This window comes from Manacus candei, unplaced genomic scaffold, assembly GCF_025592945.1.
Source record: "Manacus candei isolate 608988 ecotype Guabito, Panama unplaced genomic scaffold, ASM2559294v1 h1tg000067l, whole genome shotgun sequence".
In the NCBI taxonomy this organism is placed as follows: Eukaryota; Metazoa; Chordata; class Aves; order Passeriformes; family Pipridae; genus Manacus; species Manacus candei.
In genome coordinates, this window is record NW_026138115.1 from 8387903 (window position 1) to 8415160 (window position 27258).

The following is a 27258-nucleotide window of genomic DNA, read 5'->3' on the forward strand; positions in this document are numbered from 1 at the left end:
AGTGCTGGCAGTGATGGAGCTGGGTTGGCTCCACTAGAAACCTTCAGATGTTTCTGGATCTCATTTCCCTGTGCATGTACTATCAGAGAGATAATATGGGGAGTTGAATATACAAGTAGAGCAGGTACACTCCTTTCCCATGAATACAGTGCTGACCATAGGGAAGCTGCTCAGTAAGTGACAAAGATACAAATTCATTGGCCCAGAAAGATTTTCATACTCAGTGAATTGTAGAATATTTGCCATTTAAGCCCTCCAAGATAAGGTCAATCGGTGCTTTATCTCCAGTTTACTAATTGGAAAACTGAGCCACAGAGTGATAAAAACGTTACCCAAGACCACAGGGAAGGGCATCTCTAAAGCCAAGGCTGGGATTTGGGAACTTCTGGCTCCAAGCTCTATGACTGGCCCCTTCCATTTCTGACCATCCTTTCATACAGTTGCTCTGTTTCAGTCCACAGCATTGAAATCTAATGATTTTGTGCTTTCCAGTGCCTTCGGTGAGCAGGGAGAAGGCTGATGTGGATATGTGAGCCCCTTCTGTCACTGCATGTCACCATATCAACCTGGGATTACAGCTGGCACTATTCTTTCTGCAGGCATTGTGATCAGAAAACAACAACAAAGTTGTTGTTCAAGCCTCTGATCCCTCAGGCCAGATGTTTGTTTGCTCATTCTTACTGTGCACACGTGTGGATGGAAGAAAGACAGGGACAGAGGGAGAGTCAGAGAGAGAAGAAAGAAAATATATTATAAACAACTCTGTTTGACCAGGGAACTGAAACAGAACTATCCTAGGAGAGAAATGTAAATATATTGATGTCTGGGATCTCACTGCACTACACTGTCTAGCAGGATTCTGTTTAGTCTCCATATTTCTCTGCACTACATTATACAGCTACATTTTACGTACCATCAAATGACTGGGTCAGTACTAATTGGTTGGATGGGGCTCTGAGCAATGTAGTCTAGTGGAAGATGTCCCTGCCCATGGCAGGGGTGTTGGAGCTAGATGATCTTTAAGGTCCCTCCCAACCCAAGCCATTACGATCTTAGACCAGCAAAGGAGAAATGTATCAGAAATCTTTGGTGATAATGCTTATGTTTGGTACTTGGACACTCATACAATCATGGACTAGTGGACACAAACAGACGAGAACAGTTCATAATATCTGAGGATTCAGACAGCTAGGATACACATGCTTATGAGTAGCTGTATATTTTGGCACGGAATGGTTAGCAAGACCAAGCTACCAGGATATACCTATATCTCTCAGTATGTAATCACTATTAATGGAAAATGGCATAGTGATGATTTTAGAAAGAAATGTTCTGGATGTCAAAGAAATACAAGGAAAAAACAACATGGCTGCAATCTGTTTTGCACCATTGTATCTCAGGGGCTGGGACTCAAAGGCTTGTTGTAGTATAAGAATGCAATGCCAGTATTTAGGGAGTTCCCTCGGCCCAGGGGTCTAACATCAGATACCACAAGGGTGAGAACAACTAGGCAGAAAGATGCATCAGTGCCTTGTGGACGCTATATCTTGGCATACTTTAAGTGATCATTCTGACATAGAGCAAGCCTACGATTGAGGAATCTTAAAGCTCATTTCTTCATGAGTTATAGTATATGCCATACTACCATTGTAAAAGGTTAATAGAACTTTGCATAAGCATTCACTTTGTGTTGCAAGAATTTATCTTAAAAAGAATCCTAGTCCATAGGACTAAGCTAAGAGAAAAGAATTGAGATTTGAGAATCAAGATCATAAATGGAAAAAGAATAATAGAAATGGAGAAAAATTACAGATGCCACTAAACTGCCTAGGTTTTGTTTTGTCATCCTTTAAACTTGGCTGAGCAACGTGGTCACAATACAGCAGAGTAGCTTCTATGAAATTCCAGCTGGAGAAGAAGTGGGAGTATTTCCACATAATCATGTCTCTGTGGATAAATTAATGAGGGGAAAAAAGGAAACATTTGCTTTCCAACTGAGTAATATAAATGTAATGACTGTAGACATGATATAAACACACAGCTTATGTGACCTCATATTTCAGATCACAAACTAAGCATAATAATAGGGCAATTTCTTAGGAATGACATCGTTTGTGGCATATTTTTGTTGTTGCCAAGGTGGGTTACTGTAATTCTCTGGAGCATCAGACACTTGGTTGCTCTTAGGCTCAAGAAGCTTGATTAGATGAACAAACAGACTGGGAGAACAGAAAAGAAAAGATCTCAAATCCAGGACAATTGGACAGAAGTGTCATTTTGACCACTAAAGCAAATTTTCTTCTGATGTATTTGGTATTCACCTGTAGATTTGACATATTGGACATCCAGTCTGATTCAGGCAGATGTAAGAATGTTGCTACACTAATTCAACTAATAGCATGCAGCAATATAATATATATATATCTGTTCTTTTGGACAGCACTGACAAAAAGTTTTCCTCAAATGGTCAGCACTTTCTGGTGGTATTTTCTTTATCCAGGGTATAAACAAGATAAGGTATTTAGGCTAAATTAAAACTAGTATTGCCTCTGTGGCATGTATTTACATGTTAGAACAACCTTTTACGTGACTGTTACTAAGCAGTAAAAAAGACTGCCACAGTAGAATGCTTCTTATTTCTTCTCCACTCTTTCACACATCTCAAGGACTATCTATGGGACCCTGGGTGGAAATTAGATGATCATGGCTACCTGCATGAAGATATTATTCTGTGTGTATCCTTCCTTAGGTAAACTCCTTCTTTCATTCCTACTGCTGTTAAATTATACTGTCCTGTTTGTTTTGCTTGGTTACCTTACAGGTCTTCATAAAAACCCATGCATTTCCTTCTTTCTTAATGCCAAGCTGACAGAAATTCCAGTTTGACAGACTGCCACTCACATGGGCTTGAGGTACTTGCTGAAGGTAAGCCTACAGCTCACTCAGACTGAATGCAGTGTGTCACAAGAGCCTGGATCAGTTTTGAGAAACAAAACTGCAATAGGAGCAATGTGTACTGGAAGACACAATATAACCACTTTTTTTTTTTTGTTTTCTGTCTTTCCTTTTCTCTGTCTTCAAAGACAGAATTTGGAAGACAAAGAAGCTCTACAGCATTTCCATGAAATTCTTTGAGAATGGGGCAAATTGGAAATGAACCACAGCTTCATTGTGTAGGAAAGCAAAACATGAAGTACACAGAAGTTAAACTCTGAGCATCATGGCAACATTTATGTAACTTTTATATAATGCCAGATCCAATCTCATCATCCAGTATGACATACATGCATTAATATGGGTGTTCTTGCACAAATTCCACAGTAGGTTTGTTTGCTTGTGACTTAATGTGTGTACGTTTACGTCAGTGGATATAGGGGACCAAACCTTCAGTGTTCATATCATGTAGCCATATTTATCAGTTTTTCAACCTTATAAATATATTATAAATATATTATAAATGTTATGGCCCTGCAGTGACAAGCTACAATCAACTCTTGATTTCATCAACTTGTCATGCTTTAATCATCCCTCTTGGCAGATCTTTCAACATATGTCACAGTACTGCCTTCAAAATGTGCTTCTCCAATTCTGTTTTATTAACCCTGTCTTTTTATATGTTTTAGGCTCATTATGAAATGCAGTAAATCTGTCAAAGGCACTTCATATGCTGTCTCCAATTCATGCTGATAGGAACCATCTGAGAGCTCATTTAAGTCCTACAAAATGAGAACAATATGAAAAGTCAAAACCCAAAAAAACGTGTATGACAAGAAGCCTGGGGATCACATTCAGCCCAGAGGTCTAATCAAAATTCAGTGCTCTTCTTCCTTACTCATTACCCACTCACAAGGGCATTTGGATAGGAAAATATTAAGACCGCAGTGGGATCTGGCAGTACCACGACAAAATCCCTTCAGCTTGCAGATCAAGCAATGTGTCTCATTAATGACTCCAAATAGTCCAGCACAGGATCCATGTGCCTATTCATGGAGACAACCAGAGTCAGCCAAACTTCTTATTGTTACCTTGGTTTCAGAAGTAAGTTTTCAGAAGTGAGGAGATGATAACTGCCTTGAGTCTGAGGGAAGTAAGGGATTGATAAAGGGCATAAGAAGGCAAAAAACAGATTTTTTGAGGGGGGGTGGAAAGAAGAGGGAATGAGATATCAAAATCACTCTGCAAGAGAGAGAGCAAATTTGTGGGGGAGGAGCCAGGCTCTACAAAGTACAGAGAACTAGTGATTTTCTCTAATAAGTCTCAGTTACCAAACATTTGGAAATCAGTGCAGTAGTACGATATTAGCTGTGCAGGGGTAATGTGCAGGGGTAAGTACAAACTTAGAAAGGAAGAACTTGTTGCAATGGCTCAGACATCCTAGGTAGTTCTACTTTTAAGTTTGCCTTGTTAACGTCCAATCAGCATTAGACTTTGTATCACTGAGATCAAGAGAACTAATAATCAGAATATTACATATTATTTAAAATGTCAGTGCACATTTCGGCTGAATAAAGGATAGCCTTCTCTTAATTTCCCCACTGATGCTGCTATTAGATCATCTAAACTTATATTCTCCTTCTTGTCTAGTGCATTATAAATTAAATAAAGTAAAGTTGGGAGAGGTAATATCCCATTGATAATGGTTAAAAAATACAGACAAGCTTTAAGAAACACAAGACCTTAAAATATTACAGAGGGAGAAAACTAAAGTGTCACTGATGAAAAAAAAATCAAGAAGAACTTATACATCAAGAACCGAGGCTGCTTTTTTCAAGTGTATTGGACTGACTCATGAAGACAATTCATCTTCAGTAATTCTGCCTTGGGTATAATTGAAGACTCTAGAGGCATCACACACTATTTGTCCATAATTAAGGCACTCGTATTTCCTAGAAGATTAGTGTTAACTCTGTTTCATAAACAGAAGGGTTAAGTTCCCTCATTTGGTTGGTCAGCAGGTAGCAAAACACAGATCAGAGAGAAGCTGGCTCAGTCCCCTGCTTCACTCTTGGGAAATCTACTGTCTTCCCATATCCAGCAGAAAGCCAGTGAGATGAACCTAAGCCAGCATGCACAAAGAACCTGGATGTAACCTTGTGAGACCCTCTGCTTCAAGGACAAGATGCGGATAATATATAAAAATCATCAGTCATGATGTGGGAGCTGTATGCTTTACATCAAACAAATCCCTGCTAAATTTTGTCTTTAACAACTACAACAACCACTGCATTATCTGAGGAAATTCTTCATCATAACAAGCCCTTGTGTGTTTTGTGTAATTCCTTTACAAATAACCTTGAGCCTTCTGTATGTCCTCTTAATATCTCAGGAGAGGATCTCACTTTCTCCTCCTCTCTTCCTCTCCTGCTTGTCTCCCCCTCCCCCCCCCTCCAATTATCTCTTGCTGTCTTCTGGGTGGTTATGTTTAATCTCAGGATTAGGCAGAAGCCTGCAGTTTACCTTGAACAGCTTATCAGCTTCCAAGAGACATTTACAGGGAGAGAAAGACTCCAGTTTTGATAGCAGTAATTGTATTTAGCTTGTAAGATACAAAGCTATTTTTCTCACGGCTGTGAAATCACAGAGGGAGAGAAAGAAAATGTTGATAAAAACTAAATAAAACCAAAAAGAATCAAGAGAACTGGAAGAGAAAAGGAAGAGAATGGAGAGAAGAGGAAGAGGAAGAAAGAGGGAAAGGGAAAGGGAAAGGGAAAGGGAAAGGGAAAGGGAAAGGGAAAGGGAAAGGGAAAGGGAAAGGGAAAGGGAAAGGGAAAGGGAAAGGGAAAGGGAAAGGAAGAGAGAGAAGAGAAGAGAAGAGAAGAGAAGAGAAGAGAAGAGAAGAGAAGAGAAGAGAAGAGAAGAGAAGAGAAGAGAAGAGAAGAGAAGAGAAGAGAAGAGAAGAGAAGAGAAGAGAAGAGAAGAGAAGAGAAGAGAAGAGAAGAGAAGAGAAGAGAAGAGAAGAGAAGAGAAGAGAAGAGAAGAGAAGAGAAGAGAAGAGAAGAGAAGAGAAGAGAAGAGAAGAGAAGAGAAGAGAAGAGAAGAGAAGAGAAGAGAAGAGAAGAGAAGAGAAGAGAAGAGAAAAGAAAAGAAAAGAAAAGAAAAGAAAAGAAAAGAAAAGAAAAGAAAAGAAAAGAAAAGAAAAGAAAAGAAAAGAAAAGAAAAGAAAAGAAAAGAAAAGAAAAGAAAAGAAAAGAAAAGAAAAGAAAAGAAAAGAAAAGAAAAGAAAAGAAAAGAAAAGAAAAGAAAAGAAAAGAAAAGAAAAGAAAAGAAAAAAGAAAAGAAAAGACCCTCCTCAGATTCCCTCTAGTAGAGGGATGAGGTGGGAAATTATCAAACAAAAAGACCATACCACTTGTGGTATGAGACTGAAAATATGCAGGGAAAGGTGATAAATGGCTTCAGTAGGACAAGAAATGATCTGTTTCAAAGCAGACTATGAAGTTCCATAGTCACGGTACTCCTTCAGTTTGCTAGAAAACTTATTGAAAGAAGTAAGTAGGAACTCAGCCAGTTTTCTTCCATGTCTTACATGAAGTGCCTGGTACAAATCAAGCTACTTCAGAACCTTCCACCAAGTAAATGAAAAAATATATTATAGCAAGGGAGAGCTGATGCCTTTCACATTTCAGATAGGTAGGAGAATCTAAACCACTATCACTTTAACCTGTGTTTCTAGAAAGCATATTTCAGACAAAGACTGTATCACATAGACTACCAAAGATGTAGTTCAAATTGGATTGCTTTCAAATGAAATTAAATCAGAAGATATGCCCCAAATGTCCAGGGACATCCAGTTCTTGGAACTGGAACTATTCTGAAAGAAAACCTCAGCACAGATATAAGGGTCTCAGATTCAACTTTTTGTTTTATAGGTATACACTTATCTGACCACACTACGAGCCAGAGCAGTTAGTTCTGCTGTCAAGAGCTAACTGTCGAGCTTTTCCAGAAATCCATCTTCCTCTCAGAAATGTACTTGAGAGAGCAAATGAAGTATGGGCATAGAGGATGAATTATTTTTTCTCTTATTCAGTAGCAAAAGAAATGCAAATTAATGTAATTTGAAAGGGCAGAGGCTACTACAAGAAGGCTGAGAGATCACTCAAGAGAATGATAAAGGCGAAAAATATAAAATATGTAGTGTGTGGATGAACTAATGAATCCTGATAAGAATCCAGTTGCTTAGTGCTGTTTTAATTTTTAAAATGCATTAAAAAAATCCAGGCTACAGCTATCTTGCTAAATCGGGCACCTCTTTAAATGACAACTCCCTCCCACCTCTTGCCTTCCTTCCTTAATCTCCTCCTTTAAAATATTACCCCAATTAGACTTTATTTTCATGTCACGGACACTCTTACTCTACAGCTTCTCTTCAACTAGTTTGGGGGTTTTTTCTACTGTAGAAAATGTAGTCCGTGCATGGATGAATGAACAGGAATATCAGGCTTGTTTTGACATACACTACAAATCTGGCAACACACAAAGTATTTTTTGCAAGAAAAGTGAGCGAACAGAGAAAAAAAATCTCACATCTAAGAACTAACGAAAATTTAGGGACTGAAACATCCCAGTTTTGTGTGAAGACAGATTTAACTATTCTGAAAATTTCTCTGAACTGTCTCAAATTTGATAGGTTTATTCTAATTGAAACAAAAACACGTCAGGTGCTTCCTCTTCCTGAACTCTTGGTCCAAAATGACTCCAATTTCATCACTATAAGTATTTAGATACAGAGAAGGCTCTCACCAAGACCATAAAAGCAAGAAAACAACAGTGTCCAAGCACAGCCTGTTTTCTTGTATGTACACAAAAGGATGAAAGCTTGTGAGATAACAGAAGGGAAGCAGTCATGGGACCTGTATCTTAGAGCATAGCAAGAGATTTATACCCTGACTGAGAAACACACTGTGTTGACCAACTTAATGAATAAAGCATCAAGAAGTTGGCTATCAGTACAGCCTATGGAAAAAGTAATCCCCTTATTGTGTTCTTGAGAGAGAGCAGAAAGGGAGAAACTAATGCAAATAGCTCAATGGTTTTGGCTGAACCATGACAGCTGAATTGCAGATGGCAGCCTCAGTACTAACACTAGTATTTGCCATCTCAGGAACTTTGTCTTAGATACCTGTACTGGGCCACTGTTCAGTTTTACTCTTCAGTCTTACTGTCCAGTAAGAGAAACTCAAGCAGCGTTGGAATGACACTAATGATGAGAGATCATCCCTAATGATTTGGATTATTTCAGTCGCAAAGTTTAGCCAACCTTAGCTCCAAACTAATTCCTTTTTACCATTTCTCTCTAACCCTTGTCCTCGCAAGAAAGGAGAAAGCTCGTGTTGCAGGTCACTGAAATGCAATTGGATGCTATATTAACCAAAACATCAGTGCCTAAATTGTAAGTTTGTTGCTATTTCATTTTCTTTAACTTCCTTGTCTTTTTTTTTAAGTTTCAAAAATGCATCTTTAGAGTATTTTGGTCCCATTGGGCTAGTTTCAGTTAATTTCAACTTAACTGAAGACTGTGTTTTAAGGAAAGGCAATATTCTCTCACTTTGCTCATTTAATGAATATCCAACTTCTATTTGTGCTTTTCATTGAGCAAGTAATTATTAGTTGAATTTATAATCCTTCTACAAGTAATAAAACTCAGAGAGGAGCATGGAAATGCCATTCAAAATGTAGCCCTGCTGCCTGAAGATTGTACCATGTGTGACGACGAGGAAGATACACTAGCTAATCTATAAAATTTGCAAGCATTAGGCTGCAGCACCATGTGGAAAACGAAGTACACATGAAATTGTTCATTTTACAGACAACACAGTGTGCCCAACCATGCATGTGCTACAAATTTAACTTTTTTTTAACAGTACAAATAAGTGTGTTTCCAGAATTGACCTGATCCTATGCAAAATGTACAGGCTTCCTCAGCTAGTACTACACAAGTCTGACATGAATCACAGTTTCAGCAGTCTCCAGTTGAAACACACTGGATTAGCCTGGGTCCATCCAACCACAAAGCGTTTTACAGAGTTGAATTTCTGCTGAACACAGGTTTGGTCTTGTACTCCATACAAGAAACTATAATGCAAGTTTGGTCCGTAAAAGAGAACAAATTCTTAATTTCAAAAGCTACTGCTTAGTCTTTTTTTTCAACCATTAACTGTAGAGAAAATGGGACTAATAGGGATTGGTTTCCTATAGTTATTGGCTCATTGAATCTTTTTCTGAATCTGAGGCATTCATAATGCTGCAGCATTATATGGATATTCTGGTATTTTACATTAATTGAGATCAAGCCACAGTCCTTTCCTCTGGAAGGCCTGGAACCCTGCCCTTCTCCCTTGTTTTTTTTGTTTGTTTCTTTGCTTGCTTGCTTTTTTCCATAGTCATGTAGGATCTTTACTTTTTTGATTTTTGCCCCTTTTTTTTAAATTCAGCTGAAAAAAGAAGGGAGAAACCTGCAGACACACACAGTATGATCCCATAAGCCTTATTTACACAGAGAGAGGTTGAAAAATTCATCATCTACAAACAGACAGAAATTGAAATACACGCACAAAAAGGAAAAGGTGTCTGGAAGATAAAGGTGTCCTTTCTCCTTAAGGTACCACTGCATACACTCAATACTAGCCCAGAACATGAGATTAATGATGACTCCATAAAACCATACATCTTCTAATGAAAACACAGAAATATCTTTATCCAAGGCAGAAGCAGAAGGTACTGAGGTAGTCTTTCAGTGTGATTTATTTTCCCTTTTAAATAAAAATAAAAAAATCTCTAAAGCATTGAGTTGAATATTTTGTTTCTTTACACCAGGGACTTACTACAGCAAGTAATCTAAGAAGAAAATTTATTCATAGGGTTCTTAGTGATTGTAATTGGCTGCCAACTGGATTGGAGGTATTTTACAAAATAATTGATGACAGAAGCAGAAGAAAGATCCTCAGTTGGGCCTTTCCTAGCCCACTTTCCTCTCTAACCAATAGATAGCAGAGAATCTAACTCAGCATGTCTATCATGGCATTATTCAAAATGATTTTTTTTCACAGAAATAAGGTTAATAATTGAAGTGTACCATTTTGCACACACTTCACCAGAACACTGACAAAGGGCCGTGTTGAATATGTGGTAGAGAGCATCACAGCATAGACTCCTCACATTAAAAACTTTCCTGTGCACTTTCTGAGGGAGTGGAAGAGATTAAATCATCCCCTTAGAGTAATTCATTAGTGTAACGTCACATAAATTAGTATGTAACATCAAGTTAGGGTATTTCCTATAATTTGAGTTTGTTTCTTTTGAACAACTCCTACACAACTATTTAGTTAGTGAGTTAGTACTGTACAACCTACAAAAGAAGAACTGAAAGTTGCTTAGACTTCATACTGGAAACTAGTAAGATCATGGCTTGAACTTAGACAACAACATGTGAATAAGAAGAATGTTGTTAACACTGGAATTCTTTTCTTGTGCTCATTCTGCCTTTTGTAACCATACACATCATCATAGCTCAGCTATCTTATGCACTGTCAGTATCATATACAACAATCTGTTTTTCACTTGGGGTGAGTTTGACCCTTTAGCATAATGACATAAAGTATCATGAGGCTGTGATTTGCCAGTGGCAGGATGAAACATGTGACCTCAAGAGTCTCAAGAGTGTCTCAAAAGCCAGTTGTTCACTATTTCTGCTGGATTTAGGGTGATAATTTCCAAAGAGACAATTAATTGTTCCACTACATTTTGACTTAAAAGTTAACTAAGAGTTGTCATTTTGGTTAGATGTCAACCTTTGTATCCGCAAACCTAAAAGAGAAAATGAAATTCAGATGATGAAAAATTAGAAGGCAAGCATAAGGTCTGAACAAATACTTGCCTAATCTTCCACATTCCTTACATTTCAACTCCATATCTATATACACAGTATCTGGGATGCGGCTAGTCACTTCTCCTTTTTGTAAGGTCTGTGTGAAACTTCTCTCCCCTAAATATTTAGAAAATATCACAAGTAGCAAAACCGAGTTTGTTGTTGTATGAGTTTGTAACCATGCAGAATCAGGATTCACTTAGAGACCTCTGAAATGGCAGGATCTATGTGCATCATACCACACAGCTGGTGTGCTTATACTTCCAGTGTAAAGGACCACTAGTTTGTTTTCCAAGAGACACAATATGCATCACCAGGCTGGTCAATTTATTGTTGAGATGAAGTAACAAAGATTTATATAGCAACCAGTTGTGGTTAGACATGAGTTTATAGGTACAGATACACTTACAGAGAAAAACAAAAAGAAAAAAAATATTTACCTGTGGGGTAGTGTTCATTCACTGGCCAGCTGTCAACCTGAAGGGTGGCATTGCCACCATTCCTGGTAAAGCGTACTACGTGGTATTTGCCATCATTTACAGGGGTGCTTTCCTCTTTAATAGAGATATCCACTGTGCCAATATTGAAGACTACACCAATCTTGCCTTGCTCCTAAAATAAAAGAAAAAAGAAACAAATGTTTTTAAATTGCTGGCGATTAGGAGCATGTTCTTCGCCTATAAATCTCTAATGGGCAATTATGCCGGTAGATGGCACTGAAGAATACACAGAAGTATCGTTTTGAGCTTTGTCAGGACGCATTTCATTGGCTCTGCTTCAAAATAAACACTGTGTTTCACACTCTACAGCATTCAGCTGAAGACAGTGACTCATTTGTTCCCGTAAAACATCACAGAAGACAGGTGAGAAATAAGGCAACTAAAATCAGGAAATGTGGATAAATAGTTATTTGAGCAACATTTCTACTGATTATTACAAGTCACCTGTTATCTGAAATACAGCCACAGTCAGCCTGTATCCCACCAACTGTTTTGTTATTCTGCTTGGGAAACAAACAGCCCTCACCCTAAAACAAATAACTGGGATCCAGTAGGTAGAATGCAGTAAAAAGATGGATGGAATTAGAAGGGTAAAAAATTTAATTAGCTGACTTTGACAACCTGAGGGAACCTAATTGCTAAAATACCTAAAACACAAGAGCAGTCAGTCTTTTGCTTTTCTACATCACACAGCACGCAGTGCCTAATCAATAACACAGTCTTCCATAGTGTTTTCCCAAAACTTTCCATCAGGTACTGATTGAAAGAGAAGAGCAGGCAAAGCCCGTTGTACTAGCCACAACACTTCTTCCTACAGCTCCCCTCATGTAGTTCAAGCAACAACCATATTCAATGACCTTAGATCGTAAAATACATGCCCAGAACATCTTCACATTAGATATCCGCATTTAATACTACTGATTTAAACAGCGCCAGAAATTCTCGTCACTGTACAATATACAGTTAATGGGAATGTATCTTCAAACACTCAACAAGGAGAGGCTGATGTCACTCAACAGTATGCTGGTGTCAACAATTAGGAAGGCATATTAGATGTACTGCACAGATCCAAAATTGGTGCAGAAAGGCAGAAGTAATGTATCATACAGGAAGCCAATGCATTTGCTAGCCATCAATACCATAAAATTGGCAAAACTCTGCTGACGGTCTTAATAGAAAAAGCAAGGAAGAAACAACAACAGAGAGTAGATGGCCATGCTGTATGCAAATATACCTTCTTCAAAAAAACCCTGACATATACTAAAGGGGTGCGAGACAATTCTGTTATTGTTACTACCTTACATACGTGCTTGGTGGGCATAGGACTCCATCCTTCGGGGCTGTTACCCTAACTTTACTACATTTGCACTAGCAAATCTCAGCACTAAGAAAAAAATCTCTCCTCTTGTACTTGAGGGCCACCTTGGATTCCTCTCCTGGATTTACTCCTGTCTCCTGTTATCAAAACTCCATTTTCTTAAAATGCCTGGATGTATTTCAATTTCTCAGAGAGGCCCTTTCTGATTCCTGCTTTACCTTACATTTCAAAGTTTACTCATACCAAAATATGCACTACAACTTCCTTGTATCTTCAATTCACTTCTTTTTTTGACATTTGTTTTCCTAACACCAAATCCCCTGGTATCAAACTACAACACTGTTATTAGGAAAGGAAACCAAACAGTCTTGTAGCTGAAGAGGTAATGAATTGTAGTTCAACTACTTGAAGTTTAGCACTGCAACTGTAAGCACCTTGGTTTTCCTCTCATTACAATGGTAAATTTTAGACTCTGCTAAATGTAAGCATGATAGGAACAGTTTCATGTACTGCATGAAACATGCAGTTTCAAGCACTGTTATGCTTTGGATGGACTTTCCTTTAAGACATCAGTATCATCTTCCTTTTTACACTGGAACATGAGGTAAGTGGATTGCTGCTCCCAGCAGATTCATGAACTAAATGCCATTTGAAAACAACCAACCTTTCTTCTCTAATGTTACCCCAAAAATAAGAGAGGTTTCAGTTAACAGAGATTTATTTCAGGTAAAAGCATTGCTGGCACAGATTTACCCCTTCTTTGATATGTGATCTCCCAACACTGTTTTAGTGAATCTTTTGCTGGCAAGCATATAATTATCTTTACTTGCACAGCAATTAGCAAAGAACAAGTGATTAATTTTTCCTCGAAGACTCAAATACTATCTACTGACCAAGTAACCCAGACACTGATACTGTGGTTTAGCAAGGTGCTGCCCTGTCATCAATCTCCTGGACAACCTCTAATACAGTTTTTTCAATCACCATCAATACATCAAACTTCTTTTGCAAACTGTGGCTGCTCTAATAAGAGTCCACCTTGGTGAGCAGGTAAGATGAAGAGCTGCACCTTGTCTAATGGAAAAGATCACCACCACCACAGAAGAGGAAGGGATTAAGAGGTATTCAGCAGAGTGAATTAAGCCCTACAGGCTTAGCAAGGCAAAGATTTTCTCACTTGCAAGTGGGGAAGAAGATGGTGGGAAAAACAAGAAAATGTTTCTGATCTCTCCTTCGAGGAAAAGGAAATAGAGCCTTTAACCATTCCCTTTCATGGGGCTTGAAGAAAAAGACCTATTTGAAGGGCTAATGATAAGAGGGCAAACAGGGAAAGGGATAAGATTCTGGAAGTAAAGGACTGCAAACTGCCAGTTGCCTTTAGCCTGATGGAGAGAGGAGGGAAATGAGCAAACCGATGCTGCCGTCATCCTGAACAGACTGCCCACCCTCCTAGAGCCAAGAGAACATAGCCCTTCTAAAAGTAGTATAACACTTTGTTGCAACTAAGAAATGCAAAAATTGGTCTAAAAAAACCCCCCAAACCCCATGGGTCTGATGGAAGGCCTACTCCAGCTCTCTTCAGATCACCCCTGGGCAGAGATCTTTGTGACTCTTTAACAAAAATTTTGCAGAAGCACAACTTTTAATACTCTTATTTGAACTGAGTAGAATCTTGTAATGAAAAAGGTTTTGTTCCAGTTATCAGGATAAAAAACAATATAACACAATATGCAGAAAGTAGGGCTATTGAAGCCAAACTGCACACACAGACTTCAAGATACAGTTTATTCATGGTATTTTATATCTCCAGGGCACCAGACACTATGAAAAAAGCAACAATTAGTTTATGGATTCCTGGAAGGAAAAAAAAGGAAGTAAAGTAAAGCACAAAGAAAATCCTCCAGTGAAGAACAGTGACCATGGACACAGGGGGCAAATCCATGATTTATTTTCAACATCTCTTCTATTCTAGTTTCCTACACTACGACACCTCATTAAAAGTAGCTTTTACCAAGACCCACCTTCCTTCTAAATCTCGAAGACAAGCTTTACCATTAAACTTTAGCACTTCATGATGGACATGACCTTTCATTCCTTTCCCCACACATTCAGCTAGGGGGTTTTTTTTCCCACATTACAATACAAAGGTATTGACTAGACCAGTAAGTATGTGACAAAGAAAGTTTACTTTAGAGTGACCACCTTTAAAGTTTATTTTGCAGTTACAGAAAAAAAATCCTAACCATACAGCAAGGAAAAAGGTGAATGCAGAGCCACAAAGAGCATACAAGTTACATGGTCCAGAAGAGCTCAAGAGAATTTAAACATTTAAGTGTGAATTTTTTCCTCTCTGTATTGGTATTTACTGGGCTGCCACAAAAACTTTCCATGAAAAGACAATGATTAATTAATGTTTTTGAAATCTTGAAGAGACATCAAGTGCTGGCACTATATCTTGGAAAACTGAGAACCATTTTATTTATAAATAATGAGGTGAACTCAGCATTCAGTCTGTATTTTACTTCTCCTCTTCTTTATTTAAGGCTACTGAGCCAAATAGGATTTTTAAAGTTTCTCAAGAATTTGACTTGTGTTGATTTGTCCCATAAAATTGCTGCCCTCAAAAGCCACATTACTGTTCTGTTGCTTACAGACTTTCTGGAGATAAGCTTCTGTCATGATGTCTCTAGGACTTCAGACAAGTAATTATGATCATATAATGGAATGATTGTAGATAAATTATAAGAACAAAAAAACCAAAGTACTTAAAAAAAAAATTGTACAAGGCCTCCCCTTGACCCCTCTATTCTACTCAGGCTCCTGGCAACAGTTTGTCATTATATGCATTGTTATCAAATATTTTGAACATTAATAAACAATACAGGAGCTAAACTACAGGATCAGGAAATCTGCAATTTATTGCTTGCCCTTAAGCATTATTTCACTTTGGGCAACCTTTTCTGTTACATTTTTTGTTAAACAGATTATTCACCTGGGACAGAGGGGTGATAGTCACCTATCTTTCCAAGCTCTATAAAACTCCGCAAATCCAGACATATTTTACTTAAACATTGGTGATATCCTCACAATCCCAACCTTTCAGATCTGAGAGCAACTACAATTCAAGAGGAGCAGATCCTAAGCTTTTCTCAGCTTCTACTTTCAGCTCCTCCAAAACTAACTCCTTTCCTCTGAAGGGGTTTGAGGAAAATTTCTGAGGTTTGACAGTTTTGCAGGTATGTTTTTTTTCTTTTGTTTCCCTCCATTCAAAGAAAACTAGAGCCTGTCTGCATGCAAATTATCAGGCCTTTGCTTTCTCCATGCTGTGCCTTTACATTCTGAAGGGATCTGTCTTTCTGTTGCAGATCAAGTAGAAAGAAAATAAAATGGGGTTGGCAGTGGTTTTGTAAGATGAGCAGTTGGAGTGTGTTAGAGAGGACACATACGTGAACAGCCACATGCACTCTGTTCTGAAAAGGGCTTTACCATTAGGTTTTCTTTTTCTTAATCTAAGATTCAAATAATCCACACTGAAAGAATATGTTTGTTCCCTGCATGCAGAGAGCATTTCACTTCAAAACCTGAGAGAGAGAACTCTGAGCATTAGGACAAGTCCTACTCTCAGCTGCATCAATATGAATCAATAGCTATTTGTTGAAGAAACTCGATTCCTCCTGATGCAAGTGAAAGCAGAGTTTATCCCAGTATCTTTATATTGTTTTGCTTATTTTTCTGGAGATAAATGTAAAATTAAAAATAAAGCATTTATAAAACATACCTGAAACCTGACTAGAATCCTAGGGTAACTGTATTTTCTCACACTCATTTTACTTCATTATTTTTTAATAGTCATTACTGCACAGACTGCCTCCTCCTCCCACCCTGGCTGGTTCCAACATGGCTAGACATCAGCCCAAACCTGGCAGACAACACTCCTAGTTACTCCTTCTTGCAGATCACTGCTGATTTTACTGCTCTCAGTTGAAAGCAATACAAGCTCTTTTAGTAATATAAGTCATTTCGCACTGTAGGAAGGTTTTGTAAACTTTTTTTCCCCACAAATGCCACATGAGTACACTTCAACTGTGCTGCCCTCTCAATTCAGGAAAATTGCTTTGTTTTCTTATAAAGCCAAGCATTGCTCTTCCTGGAATGACTTTCTCTAACTTAGGCTCCTCACAGTTACAGTCTATGTATTTAAAAAGAGATTTCTCCCTTTTTAGAATTGTTTTCACTTTATTCTTAAGAATTTGTTTGCTTGATTTCCTTTGGGGTTTTGCTTGCCTGATTGTTTTTTCTTTTTTGCTTTGCCTTAAACTCGATTCTGGATGTTAGTCCAGCTGAAGGATCATTAACTTTTGGTGGTTTAGGGGACTTAGCACAACAGCGCTAAAGGCGGCAAGGTATCCAGGAGAGCCAAAGGTATAGATGTATATTCCACAGAGCATATTCACTTATTACTACAACATCAAATCACTTTCTGTGAACTCTCACTGTAAACAATAACTCAGAAAGTTCTTTGCTCTCACGGAATATGCTGGTCCACAGGGATCATCAAGTCCAACTCCTAGTCCTGTACAGGACCATCCCCAAGAACCACACGATGTGCCTGAGAGTATCATCCCAATGCTTCTTGAACTCTGTCAGGCTTGGTGCTGTGACCACTTCCCTCGGGACCCTGTTCCAGTGCTCAACCACCCTCTGGGTGAACAACCTTTTTCTAATATCCAACCTAAACTTCCCCTGACACAACTTCAGGCCATTCCCTTGTGTTCTACCACTGGTCACCACAGAGAAGAGATCAGTGCCTGCCCCTCCTCTTCCCCTCACAAGGAAGTTGTAGACTGCAATGAGGTCTCCCTTCAGCCCCCTCCAGGCTTAACAGACCAAGTGACCTCAGCTGCTCCTTGTATGGCTTCCCCTCGAGGCCCTTGACCATCTTCATTGCCCTCCTTTGGATACTCTAAATATCTTTCTTATATTGCAGTGACCAAAACTGCACACAATATTCAAGGTGAGGCTGCCCCAGTGCCGACTAGAGCAGAACAATCCCCTCCCTCAACCGGCTGGTGATGCTTTGCCTGATGCCTCCCAGGACACGGTTGGCCCTCCTGGCTGCCAGGGAACTGCTGACTCATCTTCAACATGCTGTTGACAAGAAAATAGTAAAAAACAGCATTGTGCTTAGAGGACCTTTCTGGGCAGCAACTAGAACTAAATGCACAGCTGGACAGGTCTTTCCAGTATATGTGCATCAATGGATTTAAGAAGGCGAAATATTAGAACCTGTGTTCAGCACAGAGTATAAGGCAGTTAGTTCTGCTCCTCTCTGGCTGGTCATATTTAGTATAGTTTTTAATATCATTGAGAGGTAAGTCTGAAATCAGGAATAAATGTGTACAAAACTCTAGAGATGGGTAAAGGGAAAGCTTATTGGATGAAGTCTTGCTTTATTCAAATAATAGTGGAAGGGAAGGAATGGTCAAGCACAAGTATGGCCACCTTGGCAAATATGATAATCAACAGAAACATCAAATGCTCTTAAAGAAATGACAGGCACTGAAGCTCACCTGACTTGGAAGCTTTTAATTAGGGTGCCAACACTCTACAGTTACCTTGAAACAAGAAAAAATGTTTTTAAGGGGAAAGGAAGTACACAGGCCAGGTAATTTTGGCTGATTTTTGAGGGTTGTTATAAGGAACAGTAGGTAATTTTTTGTTATATACTGCTTGTTACAGCTTCTTTAAGGTGCTAAACCAGATCTACTAAATGCCAGTTACAAACCTATTCATCAGAAAGAATGACATGCACAGAGGACAAAATAAACAGAAATTATTACCCTTTGGGGGCTTGGCTTTTAAAAGAAGCAATTCTCAGAGATACATAATTTATAAGGCTAAAAAGGACAATTGATATAATCTAGACTCCTATAAAATTTTATATGAGGCAATATATCTTGTCTGAATTGATTCTTTGTTAAATTATAGGACATATTTTAGAGCAACACTTATTTGTGATTTGAACATTTAAAGCTGAGGAAAGAATCCTTGGATTCATTGCTGTTGCTTCTTTGATGAGATTGGCCCAGCACTGAACATGGTCAAAAAGGCAAGTGGAATGACAAGAATTATAATGAAAAGGAATGGTGTACAAAAGGAAAATCTGTTATAATTTAATGGTGGATCTTTGACTTTAATTCTTTAACACAGTACACAGATTTTTACAGCCCATCTCAAAAGAAAAAAGAGGAGATATAGAAAGCTCAAAAAAAGTATCACACTTAAAATTGTGTATACTTAGAATCATAAAAAAGCAATGATTCAGCACTATTTCTTTATAACTCAATGTATTGGGTCTGGATGCAATGGAGTTCATTTCCCCATAGCAGCCCACACAGTGCTGTACTTTGCACTGGTAGCTAGAAAGGTGTTGACAACACACCAGTGTTTTGGCTACTGCTGGACAGTGCTGGCACAGCATCACCGCTGTCTCAACATTCCTTCCTTTTCCCATCGAGGGCAAGATCCTGGGAGGGCACACAACCAGGTCAGCTGACCCAAACTAACCAAAGGGATATTCCATACCACATGACATCAGCTCAGATATAAAAGCTAAGGAAAGGAGGAGGAAGGGGGGGAATTTGTTGTTTACAATGGCTGCCTGCTGAGAAACCGCTCCGCATGCTGAAACCCTGCTTCCCAGGAAGTAGCCAAACATTGCTTGCATACTCTTTGAGTCTGTGTGCACAGACTTTCACTATTGCTTTAGTAAACTGCCTTATCTCAACCTACAAGTTGTTTTCCATCTTACTCTCTCTCACCTGTCCATCTGGGAAGGGGAGGGATATACCAGTTTCGCTGAGACCCGGCATATAGCCAAGATCAACTCACCACATTTAAGGAACTACAAATATATAATAAAATCATTTTGTAATTATGTTTAAGCAAAGAAAGTACCTTCTGAGAAAGTACATAACTGAATTGTGCCAGTCACTGTCACAGGATTTTTCGGATGCCAAAGATACGCTCAAAAATAGACAAATACATGGGAAGAAAGTCAATCAAGAGCCATCGAATACAATGCAAATATAACCTTCTGCTCAGTACTTCCTGAAAAGCAGATATTTTAACTTTTACTTGCTACACTGAAAAACCGTCTAGCATCATACTTCTATACATGACTTGTAAGTCTGTGTTCAAGCCAAAATTTTCTTGAAGGTTCTTACTGATTCTCGTTCATTTTATGAAGTGGCGAAACACTGAAACTGAGAAAGATTAATGATAGTCTAATCTTTTCCATTGAAGGTTTACAAAAGATAGTTTAGATAAACATTTGTCAAGGCCAGGTTGCTGTATTTAGCCCTGTCTCAGAGCAAGAAAATTCTAAAGCAGATGACTTAAAGTTCCAGCTTCATCTTTCCATGACTGCAAACCTCTCTCCCTAGCTTTATAGAGCATAAGAGAAAACCACCCTGCTCTCTGAGTTTCTTATTTGGAACCAGGTTCCTTCATTTAAAATTCCCCACGGCCCTGTAACTCCCTTAATTTACCTACTTTTCTTCAAAAGTACGTACCAAAATTTTTTAACTTTGGTTTACAGAAATTACAAAATTACTTGTTTTTTATGCTCAAAGACCACATAATGTCTTTTGGCCACAATCTTACCATTGGGGTTCATATTTGAGCCTTATTCACCACGGCAAACAGTCTAATTCAGGAGTGCTCCCTGGGAGTGTTCCTTCATATGGAAAGATGATCTCTACCCTTTGTTTTGAGATACATTACATCATTTAGCTCAAGTAGAATGTATACCAGTTTCCTTGTTAAGAGCTTAGCAGGCTTTCCAAAGTGTCTTTCTTTTTGCCAGTTGACTGTTTATGTGGGACATAGACTGCAATATAATACTTCTTTAATGGCCCATACTACAAGAAGTTGCAGTACAGCAATACAGTGCTACTAAAGCATGTCTTACTCTCTTCTGTTCTCGATTTTTTTTTTTAACCAAACACCTTCACAGTATTACAGAAAGAGTTACCACTGGGATGTGAAACTGCCATTCTCTTGCTTTACCTTATCTCTTTCTCTCCCATCATCCTTCCCTCTTTCAGTCTTTGCCTTTTGTCTAATAAAAGTTTATTTTATAAACAAAACTACCCTGAAGACAAGCCAAAGAAAAAAAATGGACAAGAAGCTCAAATCTGTGACAATTCTATCAGGGTCAGGAGTGATTAATTATGTACAGCAAAGCACACAAAATATTTCGGCCAAAGAAGAGATATGAGATACAAAAGCTGCTTGTTTATTTCAGATCAGATACCCTGCACCAGGTAAGAGCTTTATGTATCACTGCAGCATTTTAGGTAACATTAATACATAATATCAACAGAAATACACCCAGGAATTAATTTTGTACCACAAGTTTCCATATTTCATATAAGGTGATATTGTTAGTGCAGCATGAGACCTTTCAAATTTTAACTCACTAACAGAGGTAGCCAAGACTAGTTAGAGTACATCGCTGAAAGACAGAAAAGATTTCTGCTTTTACCACTGTTCTGCTGTACCTTGAATGAGTCACTTCCATTTCTCTCCCTCCAGCTTTTCTTTTCATACTATGAAGTCACAGGCTTATCAAACAGTATGTTTGTATATTATCTACCACACTGGAGTCCTGGTATCCAGTGGGGCCTCCAGATGTTATTGAAGTAGAAATTATTAATATTAATTAATATATATATATATAATAACTAATATGTAGTTGCTCTTATAACTGATGCCTGCTGAGCCTAGTAATCAGCGATATTCAGCAGTCCTAACAGGAAGGCTTGCTTCCATGCTATTCAGCATCTAGGATGGTGTACCCAAATAAATCTTTTTTCCCATGAGCTAGGAAAGCACCAGTATACTGCCAGTCAATTACTAAGCACTAAAATATTACAAGAAACACATGCAGGTGTGTTTAGGCCACATAATTTGCAGAAAGCAATTGTTATTACACAGCTGGTGGAACTCCAGCCACTAGTCTACTAATCCCACTCGAGTACAGATATCATAATGCAAGTAAAGAAATAGAAATTAGCAACATGCTGATAAAGGGCATTTCCTAGGGAAAAAGAATGCAAAACAAATTAAGAAAGTGATACCTGTCCATGGGTTTCCTAGAAAATACATTATTCAGAGGGTTATTTTTTTCCCCCACATTACAATATGCATCATAAAAACCTGCCCTATCTGATGGTGTGAACTCCAACTATAATTAGAATTAACAATTCTGACAGTGCCTTTTGAAAATATAAATTGTATATTCTGGAAAGTTTTGTGAAATGATACCTTTTAGATATGATTCTGGACTAGAGCAGAAACAGGAACTATTCTGAATGTTGATGTCAGCTTCTGTTTCTCTAGAGGACTGAGCCAATGCATACTGTGTGCTGCATTTTAAACTCAAAGCATGCCCAAGCTGCTGCACTCCTCCAGCATTACAGAAGTTGGCTAATGAAAAGCAGGCCTTTACCTTTATGTTTCTAAGTCCTGCCATGCAAACAAAACAAAAATATGACCAGCTGCTAAAACGTCACATCCACTCAATAAAGAAAGGACTGCAGTAGCAAGTCAGATCGTAGTAGGGTACGAGAACGAGCAACTTCCAGGGGAAAATATGTTCATCCATCTCACAAAGTCTCCCTTGGAGTTTTAATCCACTGGATAACATTGCCAATAATTTGCGCTGACAGAAGCTAAAGTGGCAGTTACACCGGTGATTTGAACCTGTCTGCACATCAGGTATTCACCAAAGCCTCCCTATCACTGCCCCCCTCAGCTGCACAGGGAAAGAAAATATAACAAAAGCTCATGAGCTGAGATAAAGGCAGGGGGAGATCACTCACCAATTATTGTCAGAGGCAAAACAGACTCGACCTAGGGAAATTATTTTAATTTATTACCAATCAAATCAGAGTAGGATAACGAGAATTAAAATCAAATCTTAAACCACCTTCTCCCCAGGCCCCTCTTCTTCCTGGGCTTAACTTTACTCCCAAATGCTCTACCTTCTCTCCACAGTCTGCCTCACCATAGGCTCTAACACAGGCTCTCTCACACGGCCATTCCCTCTTTTTAACTATATTATCACAGAGGTGCTACCACTCTCGATGATGGCCTTGGCCTTGGCCACCAGTGGGTCTGTCTTGGAGCTGACTGGCATTGGCTCTGTCAGATATGTGGGAAGCTTCTGGTAGCTTCTCACAGAGGCCACCCCTGTAGCCCCCCCCCCCCAAAACCTTGCCACGCAAACCAAACATATACACAAAATATGGAATTAAGATCTGATACTTACAGGCTGTGTAGAGTAAACCATGTACCTTAACTACTAGGTTTCCTTACCAAGAGCATTGGCACAGTTGTGAGATGTCAGTGAGCTTAAGGCACAGCATATACCACTCAGTATAGCAACCAGGACTGTCTGTCAACTGAGTCTGTCCACTCAACCCATAACCCACAGAAAAGTGAGCACTTGTCAAGAAGATAGCATTATAAAAGGATACTGCTGTTCGACAGGAAAGGTGATCACAAATATCAACTTGCCACCATCTAATTAACCCAAGTGCAGTAGATATAGAAATGCAAGGGCTGAAGAGGCTTTGGACAAAATTATTTATTTAAACTTGGTTTTGCCTAGAGTATATTTGTTTGCAAACTCTCTTCTACCTTTAATCATAAAGAGTACTGTAGGGTTTCAGAGTGTTCCAAAAATATGTGTTCAAAGATATTATATGACTAAGCACTATATATTACTATATTTTCCTTTCTCAGTGTTTTTTCTTTACAGAATTCTAATAGAGTAGAATCCTAATAGAATTTAATGCATCCAGGGCCTATGTTCTATGTTCCTTTTGAAATCTATAAAACAGATTCCATGAACTGTATAATATCAATAGTCTATAGTAAACAAAGTAGTCTTCCTTACCAGAAAAGCAAGAGGTTTGAGCTAAGGTTCAATAGGTCTCTCCAATTAGACAGACAATGAGGAAAATATGAGTATCTGTAAACATAAACAGTGCTCGAATTCAATAACTGCTTATTTCTAGCTTTTCAAAGCTTGCTTTTTTTAAACTGCAAATTTTTTTTAAGTGCTTGTAATGTAGCTTTTGAGATGTGGCTGGACTTCACATAAGGTTTTTCTAATCCTGAATCAAAGTGGTTTCCTAATATTTTTAATGGGAGTAGAAAATTAAAAATACATGAACATTGCAGTATAGGAAACTTATATTTCTACTGAAAATACTCTAATTACTCAAAATAATTTAATCTTCTGCAGATTCTATGACAGAGCACTACTGGGTAAGGAATAGCAGAATATTAGACAGAGATGGAAAAGGAGAAGAGAAGCACATAGTGCTTTGAACACACACTCACAAAGGAGGCCATCAATACCATCTGAAAGTTGGAAAGCAGAGACAAAGATAAATGACTTGCCAAAACTTTGCAGGAACCAGGAGATGTTATAGGAACAGAGCAAATAAAATGTCCTTTCATTCTTAAAACACAACCTTGTAATTTACATTACCTTGACTTTGCTACCCAAGAACATTTCAAACATCCATGGTTAACATACACATAGGATGCAGTAACTACTAAATAAATTCACATAGAATTTACCCATTTTCCTTGACACCCCTTTTATCTAGGTCAATGCACGTTCTTCATTGATCCAGTGCTGGGGGATGTCTGTCTAGTACTTTGTGGTGCCCATTTCTAGGTCCTTCAACCTGTGCACCTCTACCTCCACTGTGGCACTTGGCCCCTCCAGGCCTATAGGCATTTTTTCATTTATCTTCACCAAAAGTCAAAAGGTTGCAAATGAAACTTGTTGGAAACAGTACCTTACATCAAGACTCATTTTTCCTACAAGGATGAGAATTTTATTGAATCAAGATAGACTTCTGGGGAAAAGTTACAACTTGGCAATTTGCATATTTATTTTGTGTTGTAAGAATTTGCTTACTGTAGAGTTGTTTGGCCAAGTGGTATCATCTGAGCCCCCTGCCAAATTTGTATTATGTTAGTTAAATCAGAACTCCTGATGTCAAATTGAAACTTGATTATTGGGAATGGATGCCATAGAAAAAGCTGAAGTACTTCCAGGACTCATTTTCTGGCATACTAGGTGTGGAAAGGAGAAGTGAGTAAGGAGAACGTTAATGTCACAATTTCAGCTTCTGTACCTCTTCCTGATATCTTCTCCTCCGTACATTCCAGGAAAAAGCTTAATCCTAGCGCCATCCTAGCCCCCCTTAGATGATGAGTGTCCTCTAGATTGTAAACACTTTGAAAACAGTGGGAGAGAAACACAAATGAATTTAGCGTGAGGATGGATTCCTTGACTCAGCCTCCCTCTCCGTATGGATTCGTTCATGTTAGCTTCCATGTGAAGAAGTTGTTTCATCAAGCCTGCAGGAAGGGACAAAGGACCACCTTTACAGATAATCCTCCATTTGTAAATCATTGTAACTACCATTAGGAAAAGGCGGCTCAGAGCATGGGAGATAAGATCAATACAAAAACGGCCCTAAGATGCCCATTCCTTGACCAGGGAAGAGTTTGGTTTTTTTTTTTAATGAACTGAAACAGACAAAGGAATTTAGAGCTGCAGGACTGATATGATTTAGACTATACTGTTTGTGCTTACATACTGGAAGGAAAAATTTTCTTGCCTTTGTCCAGCACTCCATGATTTGGCAACACTCGTAAATATTATCCAACCACAAGAACAGAGTTCCTCTCTTCATTCATTATTTTGTCAGCATGCTGCTGAAATTAGTAGGTCAAACCCTGACATTTCTGTTCAGGAGAAAGCTCTACAGAGGACCCAGATCTGAAAAAGGATTTAACTTGATACTGTATGTTCAGCACAAAATAACAGTCTTTAAAAATCAGATTTTAAAGAACTGCCATTTTGTTTAAAAAAATAAGAGTAAGATGTGCCATATGTCATCTCTTTGCAATGATACAACTATAGCCCCAACTCTCCATCTTTTCTCCTTCCTACAAAATCTACCCACCTGACTAAGTGACTGGGAGAGACAATTAAATTGTAACAGGCTGATCTTGTGAAATACAAACTGAAGGAGCAATAAGGGTGATGGATGTCTGTGGCCAGCTATTATGACTGTTGTCTGTGACTGCTCTTCATGCAGATGGAGGACAGTACTGGCAGCATATGGCATGGGAGTTTGGGCTTGGAAGGCAGATACTGCAGATACTGATAAAAGGAATAAAAATCAAAGCAGCATGGTGGTTAGCAAGCCAGTCTGACAGAACGAATTGCTGATCACCTTCCTCATTTTTGCACCTCTACATTTACCCACATCTATAGGATCACACCTCCACTCCTATGGCTTGCTTTTTAGCTCTGCCTGCAGAGAGGAAGCCGAGAAGCCTTAGCTGGAAAGGGGCTATAGCCAATAATCATTCTGGCAGATGCAATCAGGCAGCTGGGGTCAGTTGGTGAGGCTGGCCTAGGTAAAAGTCTCATCAAACACTATGAATCCCATTTGTTCCTTGAAAAACTTACCTTACTGGATAACTAAGTGCTTTAGAAAACAATCACTTGGGTGCTTTGGTTGCTGGGACACACAGAAGTATAAGATAATGAAGATCAGCAGCTGTCCCTAGAGCAAGACACTCACTACAGCTTCAATGGTAAGGCACATTGGAGTGCAGCATCTCAGGCCTTGAAGAATAACAGAATACCCTGCACATCACAGAGTCACCTGGCCACTGCTGCCACTGAAGCCAATGTTTTAATCTTTTGCACTAACTGGGATCTAGTTTCCTATGGGATTAAAAGTTATTGCCATTTTTTTTCCTCCTGAACAGTTTTAACACTAATCCTGGACAATCTTTCTTCTCACACAGTTCTCCCTCTTGCCATACCAGAGTTTGGACTTGTTTCTTCTCAAAGTATATTCCCAGTTTCATTCCTCTTGGCATCTTTCATCCTTTTCATTTAAGAGACCTAACTACACTGTAACTGGAAGTGGTTTCTCTGCAGTCTGGTAAAATCTCAGAATGATTTCACTGGACAGTTTGTCACATATTTTCTGAATGTTTACATTAAAAGAGAAGAAGCTGGTTTTCACTGACCCCCTTGATAAGAAACCATTGACTAGATAATTAAAAATTACCTGCTTTCTCAGCCTACTGATGGGTCTGCCTATGCCCATGCATGATAGTGTAAAGAGGAGTCACATCCTTTCAATATCTCTCCTACACCTATGCCTATGATCTTCAAGAACTTTTTAAAGGGCAACTACAAAACAGTTCAGTAGAATCTTTAGTGTTGTCAATTTAAAAATATGCCATGGAAACACAGAATGGGTTGCGTTGGAAGGGACCTCAGATATCATCTATTTCCTGTTTCTCCCCCACCCCCCATATGCAGGGACACCTTTCACTAGACTAGGCTGCTACAAGTGTCATCCAGCCTGACCTTGAACACTTCCCGGGATGGGGTACCCAGAATTTCTCTGGGCAACCTGTTCCAGTCCCTCACTCCCCTCACATTATATAAT

General features: G+C 38.7%; 1 protein-coding gene across 31 annotated transcripts in view; it reads right to left on the minus strand.

Annotated features, from left to right (window-relative positions):
• NRXN3 (neurexin 3) overlaps window positions 1-27258 on the minus strand; it is a 1015491-nt gene that overhangs the window by 124471 nt on the left and 863762 nt on the right. For all 31 annotated transcript variants that reach the window (XM_051806312.1, XM_051806340.1, XM_051806317.1 and 28 more), the window contains one exon: window positions 11308-11479. In XM_051806312.1, the coding sequence (XP_051662272.1) occupies window positions 11308-11479 (172 nt within the window). The remainder of the gene's footprint in view (window positions 1-11307; window positions 11480-27258) is intronic.